This window comes from Malurus melanocephalus, unplaced genomic scaffold (genome assembly GCF_030028575.1).
Source record: "Malurus melanocephalus ecotype Western Australia unplaced genomic scaffold, MMel_1.1 scaffold_84, whole genome shotgun sequence".
NCBI classification, from domain to species: Eukaryota; Metazoa; Chordata; class Aves; order Passeriformes; family Maluridae; genus Malurus; species Malurus melanocephalus.
This window is the reverse complement of record NW_026623316.1, coordinates 676,339-692,611: the sequence shown is the minus strand read 5'-3', so window position 1 is coordinate 692,611 and position 16,273 is coordinate 676,339. Positions and strand designations below refer to the sequence as shown.

Sequence of the window (16,273 nt, the reverse complement as noted above, 5' to 3'; positions counted from 1 at the left end):
TTTTGCTGCTATTTCTGGAGAGAAAGGGAGTATCATTTGTGATTTTTTCTATTGTTCTAGAAAGAAATCTCTACAGAGGGAGTTATTGCAGTGAAAGGGATGCTAAAGAACAAGACTGCAGTCATTTGTGACTTTCATGTTGACTAATTGTGCTATTCCAGAAATTACAGTGAAGTTTGGCAACTGCTGTTTCATCTGTCTGGAGAGTTGGAGAAGGCCAGTTATATGATGYGGTGCTTCCACCATTTCTGCCACCATCCTGCGATGGGCTGAGAAAAAGTCCAAGTACTTCTGCAAGAGGAGAATACTGTAAGTCTTGCAATTGTTGCAGGTGGATGATGACTGTGTGGAGCATGTCATCACACCCCTGCAACATGAGACATCCACCAGGTGAGAGTGGCTCTGCGACTTCCAGCTGCCCGTGACCTCCATCATCCTGGAGCACTGGGCCATCAGCTATGGCATGTACCAGCCCTCAAAAGCTCCCAGCCCCAGCTACCCAAATAAAATAAATACACAAAAACTACAGGAAAAGTCTCTGTGTTACTAACAGTGTAAATTGTATCCTTAACCGTTTTTGCTTTTTTTGCTGGGTAGGATGGAATGTTTATTCTGATGGGTTCTTCTACTTGTGCCAGATCCTGTCTCATTGTTCCCCTAAAGGCAAGTACTGCCCAGCTCCATGCCTGCATCTCTGCAGCTGGTCCTGGGACAGGGGTTTCCAGCCTGACTCACCCTCCTGGGTCTGCCCATGACTCACCACTCATCACCTCAGGCCTGTCTCCTCTTCACTGTACCTTCTGCCCCATGTACCTGGGTTCTGCTCTCCTACCTGGTGCAGCCTTGCTATGGTGGCACCCAAATCTCTCCTCCTGCCTGGACTCACAATTTGGTGCTGCTGTTTACATCACCCCAGAGTCACACCCTGCCATGGCAGGAGCCCCAGGAAAGGGAAGTTCWAAGTCTTGCCCCTGCAAAGGGACAGGTGCATGAGGCAGCTGCCCAGATGGTGGGCAGCCTGGGAAAGGCTTCTGCCCACAACCACAGGCTTTCTTCTCTATCTTCCAGATCCAGCCTTGGTGTTGGCATTTCTTCTCTTCTGCTTGTCAAAGACCCATCTGCAGGTGCTCAGCAGACACATGTTGAGAGTGGATGAGGATAGTGAGTTTGCTTAGCCTGGTGGAAAAGATGCTGAGGGGTGACCTCAAGCAGAAAAAAAGGTGAAGCTTGCCTTTCAGCTGCACAATTTCACAGCAGCATTCAGTTCAGCTTGGAGAGAAGAAATCATACTTTTTTTTTTTCAACATCGGTCAAAGCAATTTAAAGAAGAATTAGTAGATAACCAGCCTTGAAAGTACAGAGTTTCCTTCTATGTGTTACTAAGATGATTCAGTAGACAAGCTTAGCAGATATTCTATATTACGCTGAGATGGCTTACTCAGTCATTTTTGTGTCTGGCTTCCTCATGTACAAAAGTTGTTTCCTCAGCTTTACTCATGGAAGGTTAGCAATACAATTTATAGAACTAACACATTATTTGCTCAACTGGAATAAAACCCCCCACTGTATTTATTTGTGTTTGGAATGTGACTTATTCTGTGACTTTACAAGAGGACAAAAACATACCACAGACAGCATTTTAGCCATACAGCATAATCAAAATGAAAAAAGACTTAGTAACATGTGAGAAATCATCACTCCCCTCTACAAAAAAGAGAAGAAATTGAGTTAGTAAGAAATTAATTTCCAGAGGCATGAATCACAAGATGTATGTAAGAGAGAAGAAAATATGACTGAGGCAAAGCAAAGCTACGACTTGCAAAGAAAAAGATCAGTACCTTTTTATGAAGCGCATGGAATTCACTATACCTCTTCTCCACAAAATGTTTCCTTCCACTCATCAGCACTTCTATTTTAAAGACCTGAAAATTATAAATAATAAAAAATAGAGTAATGTTAATTGCACAAACAGTTCAGTGATATGGCTATAGCTGCACATTTTACCACAGTCATTCTAGTAAGTAGTCCCAAAAAACCCAAGGTGCCTTATCAGTTGTAGAAGTACAACAATGATTAATGGTAAATACGGGTGAACCTTCTGGTAACAAGTTTGTTCAACAAACATAAAAAGACAGCTTAAGCTTGGATTACATGCATTACATTAAAAGCTAAGCATTAAAATATCTCCTTTCAGAAAGATGTAACACATTTTGAAGTAATTAAAAAAGAATGGTAGAAGCAGAAAAAAAAAACCAAGAAGAGGAGAAATAAAATGTAATTATTTTCCTCTTACAATACAGCACACTAATACATTCACATATTCAGTAATTGCCATATAATATATGCATTATGTTACGCATGGAAATGGATAAATAAATGCAAACACTATATTGTAGATTAATTTCCTCCTAACCTACAAATTCATCTCTAGTCTCAATTGTACTTGTGCTGTGTATGCTCTAGGAAAAAGCAAAATAAAAGGCAAACATGGCAAATGCTTGTTTTCTTTGTATGATACATGTGACAGCTTTTGTTGCTGCCTCTGGAAGGTTGAAAGGCCAGAAGAAGCAGCTCTCTGGATCCACTAATTAGTAGTCACTAACGTGACATTTTCTTGATTCTCAGGTCAGTAGGTCAGTTCTGAGGGCAAGTGATGAGAAATATTTTGAGGTACTCAAGAAAACATGGTCTATTAAATGAAGACAAAATCAGCAGAGAAGTAATACAGAAAAGGTGCTTGGTCTATCTAGGCATTCTTTGTTTTCTATTTTSCACAGAAAATGCTGGAAATAATTATTTTAAGGACAATGAGAAACAATGTTCAGCACAGACAATCACATCAAGACCCAAAACTTAGCCAAATAAAATGTTCTTTGAAATAAATTTGAAAACAATGTTTATGCCTGAATGCAGAAAAAAGGAGYTTCTGTCACAACATGTGCAGCTAGCATTGATCAGAGCAAACACTGAGAAATCATACCAGATAAACACTTTCTATTGTCTACTAGAACCTGCCTTTCAAACAGGTCAGAATACTACGGTCCTCACTGGCTAGCCAAACAACATTAAAAACAGACAGCATTTTATTTAATCCAGACTGAAATGCTTTTACCTTTGTTTGAATGCAGTATGGATAGGACCACAGTCATTTCACGCCAATGTTTATATTACCAAAATTCATTTGGATTGCTGTAATAAGTTGTGCTATATTCTACACCTTGGAATAGGGCTATGTCTTTGTCCTAATGTTATGGGCAGACGACCTTATTTGGGTGCATTGATTTTTTTTCCCGCCCCTCCCGTCTACTTGGACTACTTTGGAAGAACAGCAGTGGCTGTTAAACAATTTTCCTCTACACATGAAAACTCCAAGACATCCCTAAGAATATTGTATAAATTCACAGTTATAAAAAGAATCATATGTAAAGGAAAATCAATGTAGACTTTTTCTTTAGTTAAGACTTAACATCCTAATTAAAGAGAGGAAAATATTATTTACATTTCATATTCTATGCACTATATGAAATGAATAGTTCTGCAAGGAACAATGTGTTTCGAATTGCACAGGAATGAAGGAGGTTTAAGTATAACTTGTTAGAAAGAATGGATAACAAAATATGAAATAGTTAAGTGAAAAGCGATCATTGGTCTCTAGCTAAGGTGTTGCAACAGTTTTGAATTGACTTGACTTAAATCTCCAGGAGTTACGAGCAATTAATATCACCCACTTACACCTCAGCCAGCTAAAAGTCATTCTCCACTTTAGCACTTCTGTTGGCTGCAGGGTTTGCCAAGCAATTTGGAGAAGTCTAAGGAGCTTCTGCCTCAGCTATAAGCACTCCCTCGACAGGTAACTTTCTTGTGAATCACAGTTAGGCATGTGCAGTCCCTTTTGATTTTATTCATATGTGCAACTTCAGAGAAACATCTAAAACCTAAAACCCCATCCTTTCATAAAGGAGAATAGCTGGAATATGTGAAAGGAAATAGAAATCCCTGTGTGGATCTTCTTTTCAAAGTATGTATCTATTTTGTTCTGTGTTTAATCACTAGTTAAGGAATCACATAAATGTTTTCAGAACACCAGAATCTATATTGCATTTATTCTTTCTCCTATTTTAATTTCAGTTTCATTATTTTTGCTAACATCATGGCATCAAACTACGTATTTACAGTTACTTTTGCAGAAGATGTAAGAAGAAAGAAGCACAGCTTTGCATGCAAAGTAATGTTATTACAAAATACAGAATCTGCCACCCTTACACCCTCAACTCCTTATGCCAGTATACAGGTTTTAACTTTGCCCTTCACTGTCCAGAGGCCTCAGATCCAGCTTTAGGAGCCACCTAAAATTTACAAAACCAACAATTCTGATGTGCTTGAAGTTGAATATCATGGTTTGAAAACAAAGTCCTGCAAATGATATTTCTAATAYACTCATTGTGGCATCTATACTTCTGAAATATAAAGCAATTTGTGATAAATAAGCGGGCAACCCAGAAATGSTTCTGCTTCATTTAAATCTAAATATTAATCTGATTTACAAAGTAACTTATAAAGCAGAAATGCCAGTAACTTAAAAACCACAATTGTGTTTATGAACCTTGTATTATTATATTTATTTAGACTGCATGAATTCCAGGTTTGTCTCCTCACTATTTACCAGATCAGAATTCACAAGAGCAAATTAAAAGCATAGAAATGAGTTTCTGTGCCACTGTTTCATAAAACGACATGGCTTTGTCTGAAAGATGAAAAGATACATTAAGTTGGGAGAGTGAGATAGGATCTCTTCGTGGATACAAAACAGCTATAGGCAGATCTCACACAAATTTAACTGAGCAATTGCAGGCCCTGACAGAAAAACAATGTAAGGAAACTGGTGAACATGGATGAAAGTGCCAAAATAAAGACGGAAGAACTATGGGGGGAAAAGTGCAACACTGCTAGGAAATTACTTTTCTTGTAAAAATGCTTATGTTCTTTGAACAGATAACTCTGAAAAGACATATTACTTTTTATAAGTGACAGAGAGATTAATGAAAAATGCAAGAATTAATCTCTGAATAAGACAAGCAAAATACTTTTACCCTAGTTCACTGAAATGCCAAAAATTACACTGCACTGAATGATTTGCAGTTCACCCTGACTACGACACAAGGGACCATTCATTTGAAGACACCAATCAGGAAACTCAAAGAGTACTGTGAAACTAGAAACATCTCACTGTTCTTGGTTGCTGCCACAACGGTTATCAATGATGTCTGTACATAGCTAGAAGATCATTATCCATTAAAACCATTCTTCCAACAGACTTTAACCCACATTAATGATGCATGGGGCAAAAATCTGTGAGTTTGGTATCAGTGTGARTAATGACAATCTTTTAAACTGGCAGAATTGCAGATCTACCACTTCAATTCATAACCATCAAACTTGTGAAGAAAACTTAAAAAAAATTCCTAAGGTCTTTGTTAATAAAATACTAAAATCTTTCAGGCCCAGCTATAAAACAGATGTACACATCATTTTTACTTTTCACTTTGTTCCAGTTGTATGGATTATATTCACATCCTGGGAACCATTTTCTTCATTTCTCATTGTTAGCAAGTGTGTTCATTTTGCATGGCCTGGTTTTTGGTGGCGGGGTGGGCAGGCACAGAGATGGAATCTGCGAGAAGCAGCTACACGCTTCCACCATATCCAGCAGAGCCAATTTATGGTGGCTCTGAAGATGGACACGCTGCTGAGCCAAGCCTGGGCCAGTTAGAGATGCGCGTTCACCTCTGTGATAACATATTTAAGGCAAAAACCAAAACAAAGGAGCAGCAAAGTTTTTTCCTAGCCAGWGAAGAGGAAGAGGTGAGAACATGTGAGAGAAACAACATGGAGACATCAAGGTAAGTGGAGAAGAGGGGGAGGAGGTGCTGCAGGCACTGGAGCCGAGATTCCTCTGCAGTGAAGCAGCTGTGCCCCTGCAGCCCATGGAGKTCCACAGGGACATCCCACAGCCYGTGGAGGAGGTGCCCTTGYYRGAGTGGGTGARTGCCTGSAGGAGGCTGTGATCCAGTGGGAGACCCGGTGGAGACAGGCGCCCTTGCTCCCAGGCTGGAGCAGCCTGTCCTTGGAGGGCTGCACCCTGCGGATGAGTGACCCACACTGCAGCAGCTTCAGAAGGACTGTCTCCCATGGGAAGGACCCCATGGTGCAGCAGGGGATGCACTCCTCTCTCCCTGAGCAGTGGAAGAAGATCTCAGTGATGAACTGACCAAACCCTCCATGACCTGCTCTCTGCACTGTTGGTGAGAAGGATGGAGGGGTTGTGGGGGGAAGAACGGTGTTTTAAGGGATTATTTTGCTCCTCATTATCCTCCTCTGATCCTGTTAGTAATAAAATCACTTCATTACTCTAAGCTGAGCCTGTTCTGCCCTTGGAGTGTTTTCTCCTGGTCCTTATCTCAYTAACCCTTCATTAAGTTTATTTTTCCTCTCCTCTGCCCAGCTGTGGCAGGGGAGAGCAAGTGAGCAGCTGCTGTGGGTGCCTCGCATTTGGGCAGTGTCAAACCACATCAGCAAGTATGCCTAATTTTGCCATTTTCCTGAATTTATCTGTTTCTGATCATTACCAAACCTCTAACTAAATGGTCCTTTTTCAATATTTTCAAGAAGAACACACATATTTCTCTTCTTGCTGCAGAAACTGACCGGGCAGTAGTACAAATCAACTAAACTGGATTATATATGGGCAAAAAATTGGTACTGTATCACTGCAAATTTCGAACACAGAAAGCACAAATGGAAGAAAACAGAAACTAATAAGATGTACAAGAACCACCTATGGCRCCCACAAACACATACCACAAATTGGGGTAACATTTACACTGCCCTCACTTCAGTTCTTACCTATGTCACTTGTGTATACAGGATACAAAGGTACATCTTTTATATGATACTTTGATGCAAAAATATGATGCAGCTCTAGTAACTTTGTCTCCAAAAATTCTACAATGATCAATTTAACAAAAAAAACACAGACAAGTATGACAAACATGACCATGTGTAGGGATGAAAATTAACACATGTAGTAATATCTCAGCTTGGTTTYCTATTACATAATAAATAGATGACTCTCACGTTCACTCATGGAAATTATGCTAGCTACATAGTTTATAATTATGATTAATTAATACTATCATATTGTATATATTTAGCCATAGAAAAGTGAATTGCATGACTCCTGAAAAATTRCAGTTGATAAACAGATTTGGGGAAGCCTCATTTAGAATAAGGAAATACAAAAAAACAGAAGCAGAAAAAGACAAATTTACAAAAGCCAGATACATTTGTCTAACATTCTCCAGGAAAGAAAACCCCACAAATCCCAGTGCCATGTTTTAATCTCTCAAGACCAAGCTTACTGACCCTAATTCTACTTAATACATTACTACAGAAATAAATACATCCTTTCAGATGCTTCAGTATCCTTGACAGACTTTTGTCTGAGGAACAGCTAATGTATTCAAAGTGTCAAGAAAACTCAACCTTAAACCTTTGCCATGGCCATATGGAAGGAATTCCAGARCAAATGAAATGACAGCTACGGTCCATGAAACACTAATAGGATTTCCAAGTGTTTAGTGTTTCATTATTGCTCAGACAATKGCACATTTTCTGTCTCAGCTGTGCTATGACTACAACTATAAGAAGACCATAGAAAATAGTAGAGCTCAAAAGATAACTTAAGCCTATTTTCATCATACTATTTCAGAGGAAAACAATGTTCTACAAAACAAGGGTACCTGCGTGGTGGTGGTAGACAGTGTGGCTTTAGCGGCAACAGCAATTCAGCATCTTAGGAGTTCAGTGCCTCATGGCAATGCTCCATACTTCTGAATGCCCTTCACAGCAGAGGCGTAGACAAGGACAGTATTCACAGCCAACTCAAACTTCAGAGCAGCCTTGATAAAACTGAATCTCACTATCCCTCAAATGAAAACACATTAACTTATTCTGACTTCATCTTTTGGAAAGCAGGGCAGCAAAACACGGTTCTGCAGCAGGTACAGGGCAGCTCAAGGGCATAGAGGCTGACATGGGTCATCGAGGTATGTGGCAAGGGAAATCTCTCTTTTGCTCTCCAACCATATTCCCCGCAGTCCTCCTTTCTCTAGCACYAAGTATTTACTTTGGTTATCCCCACCTATTTCAAGCTACTGCGACTTAAGACCTTCTGTTTCTTGAGTAGGTTGATTATAGTCACATTTTGACTTATCTCTTTAGAAAATGCTCTTCCCATGCTACACAAGCAGGCCTTACAAGAGCTCCTGCACAGTCTGCCTGTAAGGAAAGGCCCCCTTTCTGCTCCAGAACTGAGAAACAAGTTGGGGCACAGTAAAAAAGGAGGCAGTACGGCCCTGAAGGTACAAGTTTGCTCCATTTGGTTTTGCTAGGGGCCCTAAYGGAAAAGAAGCAAATGCCTGAGAGGAATCAAGAGTGTTGGGAGGAAATATGAATAGGTATCGAGATAAGAGTCTTCCACCCTCACTGGTATCATCCTCACACTAAAATTTAATGCTAAGATTTTTCCTGATGGCCATGAGAGCAGGCAGAAAGCAAGAGGCATAGCTGGGCAGCTCCACTGGTGCAAACATTYGGGCATTGGTCCTTGCAGCTTCTTCTACCTCCCTGCTCACCTAAGACAGGTGCTTGTTGTGCTTGAACCTCGCCTTCCACTGGTACAGCTCAGATGAACTCAGRTCAGTTCTGCTGAGGGGCCCCAAAGAGAATCAGTGTTGTCAATTACAAGATTTTCTTGTCTCACATAAAGTCAAGCTCAGAAGTTGGGTTAGACCCACAAACAGCCCTTTCCTTTGCCTCAAGCACAGTCATGTCTGTTATATGAAATCAGACTGTTTCACTTAGTCTCAAGTACAATGTACAATATTAAGTTACAGCACAAGGAACAAAGCACACAGTTCTCTTGACTATGGAAATAAAGCTTGATATTATGCAATTATGATACTGATTTGTCCAGAGTTTATGAGGGAGAAATACCATGACAGAGAAGAGARAAGTTCACTGCAGGATTTCCAGAGAGTATTTTTAACAGCCCCAACCTGTGTGAAGCTGTTACCTGACCCATTCTGGTCTGGGAAAGCAGCCTTGCTATTTTTAACATAGAAAACATAGGTTTTCTACTGCGATATAAGAAGACAAGTCTGTTGTTTCACTGAYTGCTTCTGTTAAATCTCATGTTACTGCAATCTAACTGGACTCCCATTGCTAAAAGAAAAAAAAAAGGTACATCAGAACAATCACTTGTTCTTATAAATGTGACTCTTACTTCAAATGCCTCCTTACTAATTTACATAACCTTCAACCACTTGTTTACTGAAMAAGTTTTTTCTTCCATAATGGTTACCAGTTTTGCTGGTACCAGTATCTAGTCAAATTAGATTAGTTTTGTCAAAAACCTTCCAGCATGCAGTTCATATTTTCCACCAACAATACAAAATAGTTACAGATTATTTCCTTACACTTCCCCGRCACTGTTTTGCAATATGGGGCTCTCCCATTCCTAAAATGGCAGTGTTAGTAGGAATAATGTACAAAAGGCATGCACAGGATTCAGGGATACTCTTCCTGAAGACAGCTTTTTAGTAGTGTATGTTATATTTCTTAGGGTTTAGAGGAAGAGACAGTAAAACAATTTATATTGCAACCCAGCAAGGCAGTTCTGTAATTCTTATAACATGGGAAGCTCGAGGGAGGCTTCTASTGAGCTGTCACTGTTGAATGAAAGAGTAGCTGACATGTAAGAGTAAGTAGTTTTCTGATTTTTTCAACTCTCTTTAAACCAATCTTTTCCAAACACATGGCTCATAAAATCCCACAGGAACCTCTCTGTCATTTCCTGAAAAATAACTTACTTGGCTTTCCAAACTAAAAAGCCTCTCCCTTGCCAACAATACACTGGCTATGGAAATCTAATTTGTAACCCAACCAAGATGCTACAAGATCTGACTTGGTTATGGTATTTTTCTTTATTGGCTCTGCAGAGGACAACCGTTATGGAGATGACACCCTTTTAAAACCTCATTGTCACTGTGGTTACCTATTTGGCTAACTTCCTTACAGGCAAACTTAAAGGAAAATGTGTTGATATTATACAGAAAAAGGAAAAAGCTTACAATTCATGCTAAAGCATGCAGTTATATGACAAAAAAAAAAATAAAATGAGACTAAATGAGACTAAATAAAATGAGACTAAAACACCATAACCAAGTCATATCTTGTAGATCATCTCAATCCCTCTTAACATAAATGTTCTACTAACACAAAAGCTATGAGCCTTTTAATGGGTAAGATTAGCTTCCAAATAGAAAAAATAAATTGGGATAAAATACTTGAATGCTGCAAAAAATAACTGATTCCAGAAGAATATTTACAAGAAATAGATTAATTCTATGTTGGATAAAAGAAAAGGAATTTTCTCTTTTGTCATAAAATCCTTTGCTATTTTCTCTGGAGAGTCTGTAATGAGTCCTCTCACTTCCCAAGGCAGGATGCAATTCCTAACCACAATGAAAGTGCCCTCATGTTGCAGCCCAACTACCAGCAAGAGGACCTTTTTGTGAGAGATTAGACACAACATCTTTTTCTAGAAACTCTGAGTCTGTGTTAAGGTGTTTGCACTTCAATTTCCTGTCTGGAGAACACCTAACACCTCCAAAACATGGATATTCTGTTTACAAACAAAAATGTAAATGGGGTCAAAGAACACATAAGAGATACAAGCAGCACGCTAAGAAGCATTTCAAAGGAACTGACTTTCCACTGTCTCTGGTATTTTCGCTGGTATGTCTACCAYAGTACATGAATTTAGTATTCTTCTCTGCTGGTGACTAACAAAACACACATGAATATGAAACACAATAGGATTTAGTCAAGATACTGTATGCATAAGCTTTAATATCGACAGSTCCACATTCACCAGGGTGAGAGAAATCAGGTGAAAGAAATAATGCAAATCCACTTATCCATTTCTTATTCAGGGCTCTGCAGTAAGTCTCTGCTCCTCTTTACTACCTCACTTGCTCATTCAAATAAATTTTTAAGAGCTGTAGTCAAAGGAGGTTGTTTTCCTAAATGTCAACTTAGGATCTTTGCAACTTAGCCAAGATCCTTCATATATTACATCTAAATACTCTGATTACCCCATCTTCAGCCCCAAAATGGAGGATTCAAATGCTGTTCTGTCAATAAGAAGATAAGTAGTCAGGATCCATGTAGCACCTTCAGGCACTTCCTTTCATGGAGTTAAATCATCCAAACTTTCACTAAATTGGCATTGGTCTGTCTTCCAAAATGGAAACCTCATTACCTCTGTGATTGCCTGCCACCTGTGCTATTCTTACACGCAACTGACAACACTATTTCAAACATCAGCACTCGTTCGTGGAAAGAAGAGCTACTGCATCATTTATCAAAATATGCCATCCTGCTACCGAAGGTTTCCCTTGCCAGGTCAATCTCTTTGGAATGGTAATTCAAACTGGGACAAAGAAATAAGTTCATAGATATAGAATATATAGTTCATAGATATAGAATAGATATATATAGCTCATAGATATAAGGTAGTTTTCTTATTGGACTAAGCCTGCTGTGACTGAGACAAGACCTGAAAAAGGTTACCAGGATGTGGTTATCAACGTATCCAGCTGCAGAAAATCAAATGCTTCTTCCTGTGCAAGGAAGGTGGAGAAAATGGAAGTGACAAACTGCACAACTACTGAAGTAAATGGAACAGCATCTACCATAGAGAGTGCTGAAAAATAATAAAATATTGTGTCCCAATTGAGGTTTGAGTTTTCGAGCTTCTGAATTTACATGCCATGACCAACATAATTGGCTTGTTGGCCACAGTGAAYGCAAATATTCCTGAGCCAGATTTAAACTGGCTCAGGTACTGGTGACAGCATTAACAGTTGCAGCAGCATGGGCAGCACATGCTGCAGAACTCATCATAAAGTTTGGACCAAGCTTGGTGCCAAGGGGGCCAGCCTGGCTTTGTCCCAGGTATGTCTATGGGAACTGCAGTCACCAAGGTGCAGACAACATACAAAAGGGAACAGGTGAGTGTGAAATTCAGAGCAAGGTTTGGATTTGACTTGAACAAAAAGGGATAACACAGGGGAGAGAAACAAATACTTCCTAACTTACTTTCCTTACAATAGAAAACACTGCAAGTAGACCAATCACAGACACTTTGCGCAGAGAACTATAAGGCAGCACAGAATTTGACTCAAACAGCCWTGTCTGAGAAATGGCAACATCTAAACCATTTATGGAAACTAATTCCAGTACAATCATGTCAACAGATCCAATAGCTTCAAAGGCAGTAGAAATACTAATACAAACCCATACCCAGTATAATATATACMATTAAAGTATTCTATTTGTAATTTTGTGATAGAAGACTGAATAATCTATCAGAGAAGACTGGTTATGTAGTCATATATTTATAATTTCAAAAACATGAAAATTGATTGTATGAATATTATGTTATTCTGCAACTGGTCTCTCAATCACTTGGAAGATGACAAGGCAAGTATCAACAAATTACATGCCTACACATGTGTTTAGCCAGGTAAGGTTTAGGGTGTCCAGCTCATTTCTGACAGATCTTAAATAAGTTATAAATTGACTCTGATGTGAGAAACATGGAAAAAAAAACATGCATACTCCATACAAAGCAACAGGATTTGGATGATTGAAAATTTTGCTAAAAGTTTTAAACTGCTGTCTGTTGCTTCAACTGTTAATACAATGCAGCAGCCTCCTCAAATGTTAACTCAAAGTATCAAACAGCACTATTAATAGGTCTAATAATCTATGACTGCCTTTYTTCAATGAAGAAGAAAATTAAAGACACAGCCAAGCACAGACTACCAAAGAACTAACTTGATTTCCACGCTTMCGTAAAAAAAGCTAGTAGCTTACTAAACACAACATTAGGAGGATGGAGAGTCCACACACTCATTTCAGCTGAAATTTGAGTCACATTTCATGTCCTGGGTTCTCAGGAGTGAAAGAAATCTTCATTTATTGTACTAGAAAACTTCATGGTCATCATGAGCAGATGATTCCTATTTAAATGCATACAGACTTAATTTAATTCCCTATTTAAATGCATACAGACTTAAACCCCTGAATTCAGTTGGACAAAAATACTATCAAGAAAAAAATTACACATGCCACTAAGAAGTCTTACAGGTGAAACATGATACTATCACATGATACTATCCTTTCCCTCATTCTGATGCTTCAAATTTTCTTCTTGCTTTATTATGAACTTAGTGAAAGCTTCACTTCCTGTGCAAACCTCTTTGAACCTTGACATTTTCCTGGTTCTCACCTTTTGTACAGAATAGAAAAATTTTTGCCATTTCTATTCACACAAAACACTATCATAAATRACTTTTTCAAGTATTTTTTCTGTTACAAAGGCTCTATTATTGTGAAACTGCAGTGCCTCCCTGCAGAAGGAATGCAAATTCCTAGTTCATGCAAAGTTCTTACTTGCAGCAAAAAATGATTCTTCTACAGCTTTATAGTATGTGTCACTTCTCTATTTACAGGGCAGAAAAAACTCAACTTACCCTATCCTACATGTGACTGAGAAGTCATCTCCAACTGCCTCAGCAGGCCATTGCTCAATTTTCTGTACAGCTTCTGTCCCTACTTACCTTTTCTTTCAGACACATGTTTTTCACAAGTAGGAAATTTAAAGGCGTGATGAAGGGGKACATTCATCTTGCAGCAACTAATTCCTCACCCTCCCGTTTCATGTTGCAGCTCAGACACACCACTGTTTCATTTTTTTTTCACCATCTCAATAACATTTGAGGAGGACCTGAGATGGAAGTAATTTAATAAAATGCATTATAGAAGTCAATGGTAGAGCCAGGAGCAATTARAATAATCTAATATTCTCCATTACAAGACTGTTCTCGATTACTTATAGTTTTGCCAGCCTTTAATTTTTGGGCTTAGATTTTCTGTATCAGGTATGTGACTAAGATAGAAAATATTTTCTGAAAGTTACGCTGAGACAGTCCAAACACATACTTAAAGAAAAATACATTTTACATTATTCATGCCAAAAAAACCCAATCAAAACCCCAAAACTGAATCCAAAGCAAAAGCCAAACTGTTTTACTCAAATTCCTCCAAGATGTGGACAAGAAGACCAGGAAGACATCTGGGAGGCAAAKTTGGCCAACTCATAAACTTCTGGAAAACTGCCTAACTCCTAACAAAACTTTGCACAGAGTATGTTCATAGTGTGGGTTTTCCAATAGGATAGGCACGGCTGTGCTCTGTTATTTTCACAGCTCGTCTGATCTGACTGAAAGTTCAYGGCATCTCCACAAAGTTAGGACAAATTTCAGGCCTACAGAACCTACAGAATGCTTTTCTATTCAGGAGCAGCTATTAATGTTAGGGAGCAGAAAAAAATATTGAAGGACATYTTAAAGTTTTATTAAGAGATGCTGGACAGGACTCTATTCTACGGCACAGGGAAACAGCATCTGAGAGAACCATACTGCATTACCACTAAAATAAGATGGCCAAGGAAGAGTAGTAGTGGGTTGTGGTCTGTAATACCCCCGCTCCCGTATTCTTAAAGAGAATGCACAATTTATTGTGTATGGATCAGAAATGTACGTCACTGCACTTGCTTGCTGTGAAAATACACTAGTAACACACGGTATCCTTCTCACACTCTTCACAGCTGGTGGGGCAGCTGGATGACAAAAACTCGAGCATCTCYTAGTCAAGACATCTGGGACCTTAGTCAAGGGACCTCAAAGCTCCACATCTACCAGTCATATGTGTGGGGAAGTACCTACACAAATGAATTCCATTCCTGTAATTCCCAGTCACCTGCTCAGGGGTAAAAGAAGAATAAGGAGAACCCGTTAAGAAACAGTGGTTGTGAATTTAAATGCTCACAGTGCCTTTCAAGCTTTTCACACAATGCAACCCACATCRTTTCATGTACCTACTTGCAACAGTCATACTACTACTCCTTTCCCCCACTGAGTGTCCACTTAGCTCAACATGCAGGACTGACAGCGTTGTGGGAACAAATGAGCAAAGGACAATGTCCTTAGAGGCTCCTTACATGTAAGGACTAAAAAAAAAAAATTAAAAGGAAGGACAATCACACACAGAGAAAAGTATGGCAAATAGTAACATCATGGTTACTTTGAAAACTTTACATCTAAAATCCAAGTGCTTCTGCAATGCTGAATAACTTATTTCATGTTATTTGCCTAGAAAAACCTACTTAGAGCATCCAGATTGGGCACAATTCAGAGGCCTGAGGTTAAAAGTTCAAGCCCTAGTCCCATATTTTTCTATTATACTATGATTATCCTTCCACCAAAAACATTTTCTATGAAATCTTCTAATCATTCTTTTTAAAGAACCAATGAAAAATCACTGCATGCAAAGATCACTCAATTTTTCTAGAAAAATAAGACTATCACCAGACCTAGTGCCAAATGTGGCTTATTTAATAGCTTAACTGGAAAGTGTATATTACATAAACACTGAAGCTGGGGCCAGAGAGAGGTAGTAGAGAAAGCCAAAACATGATAGGACATGGCCCTGTGGAATCTGATCTATGTTGGCCCTTTTTGAAGCAGTGGTGGTGGTGGGGAGGATGTGCCTGGATCTCCATGGGCCCYTGCCAACCTAAATGACCCTATGATCCTATGAAAGCTCCTTCCAAGACAGGAAGAAAAGTAAAAAGATGAAAAAATTTGTTTCTTTTTATATGCTCATTTTTTGGAAGACACTTAGACAACCCAGTTATACATTCATGACTGTCACAAATTTTACAAGYGTTTTGCAGTTTTATTTTTGTTATCAAGCAGCAATTTACTCTTCAGGTTTGTAAGGTTTATCTGAAGATCCTGTTGTAATACTCTGAAGAAGGTGAGTAGGATGGAAGATGMTAGATATGATAGATATTTCCATTAGCTTCACACTATTTGTCTTCTTAAGAGTCTTTCATCTTTCCAGCCAGGTACAGGAAAAAACCCTTTAGGTTCAAAAGTCACTATTCAAGCAGCAATTTCTTTGCAGTTGAMAAATTTCTCCCTAAATAACAAAGAATGCCGGTTTGTTCATATGGAAATTCCAGTGACCCGGGAAGGAATCTCAAGCACGCCTCACCTTTCTGGTTCTTATTATTTCCTCT

The 16,273-nt window shown here is 38.9% G+C and overlaps 1 protein-coding gene across 2 annotated transcripts in view; it reads right to left on the bottom strand.

Moving 5' to 3' along the window:
• SNX24 (sorting nexin 24) overlaps positions 1-16,273 on the bottom strand; it is an 86,863-nt gene that overhangs the window by 39,380 nt on the left and 31,210 nt on the right. For both annotated transcript variants that reach the window (XM_057367756.1, XM_057367757.1), the window contains exon 2: positions 1,839-1,922. In XM_057367756.1, coding sequence (XP_057223739.1) covers positions 1,839-1,922 — 84 coding nt within the window. The remainder of the gene's footprint in view (positions 1-1,838; positions 1,923-16,273) is intronic.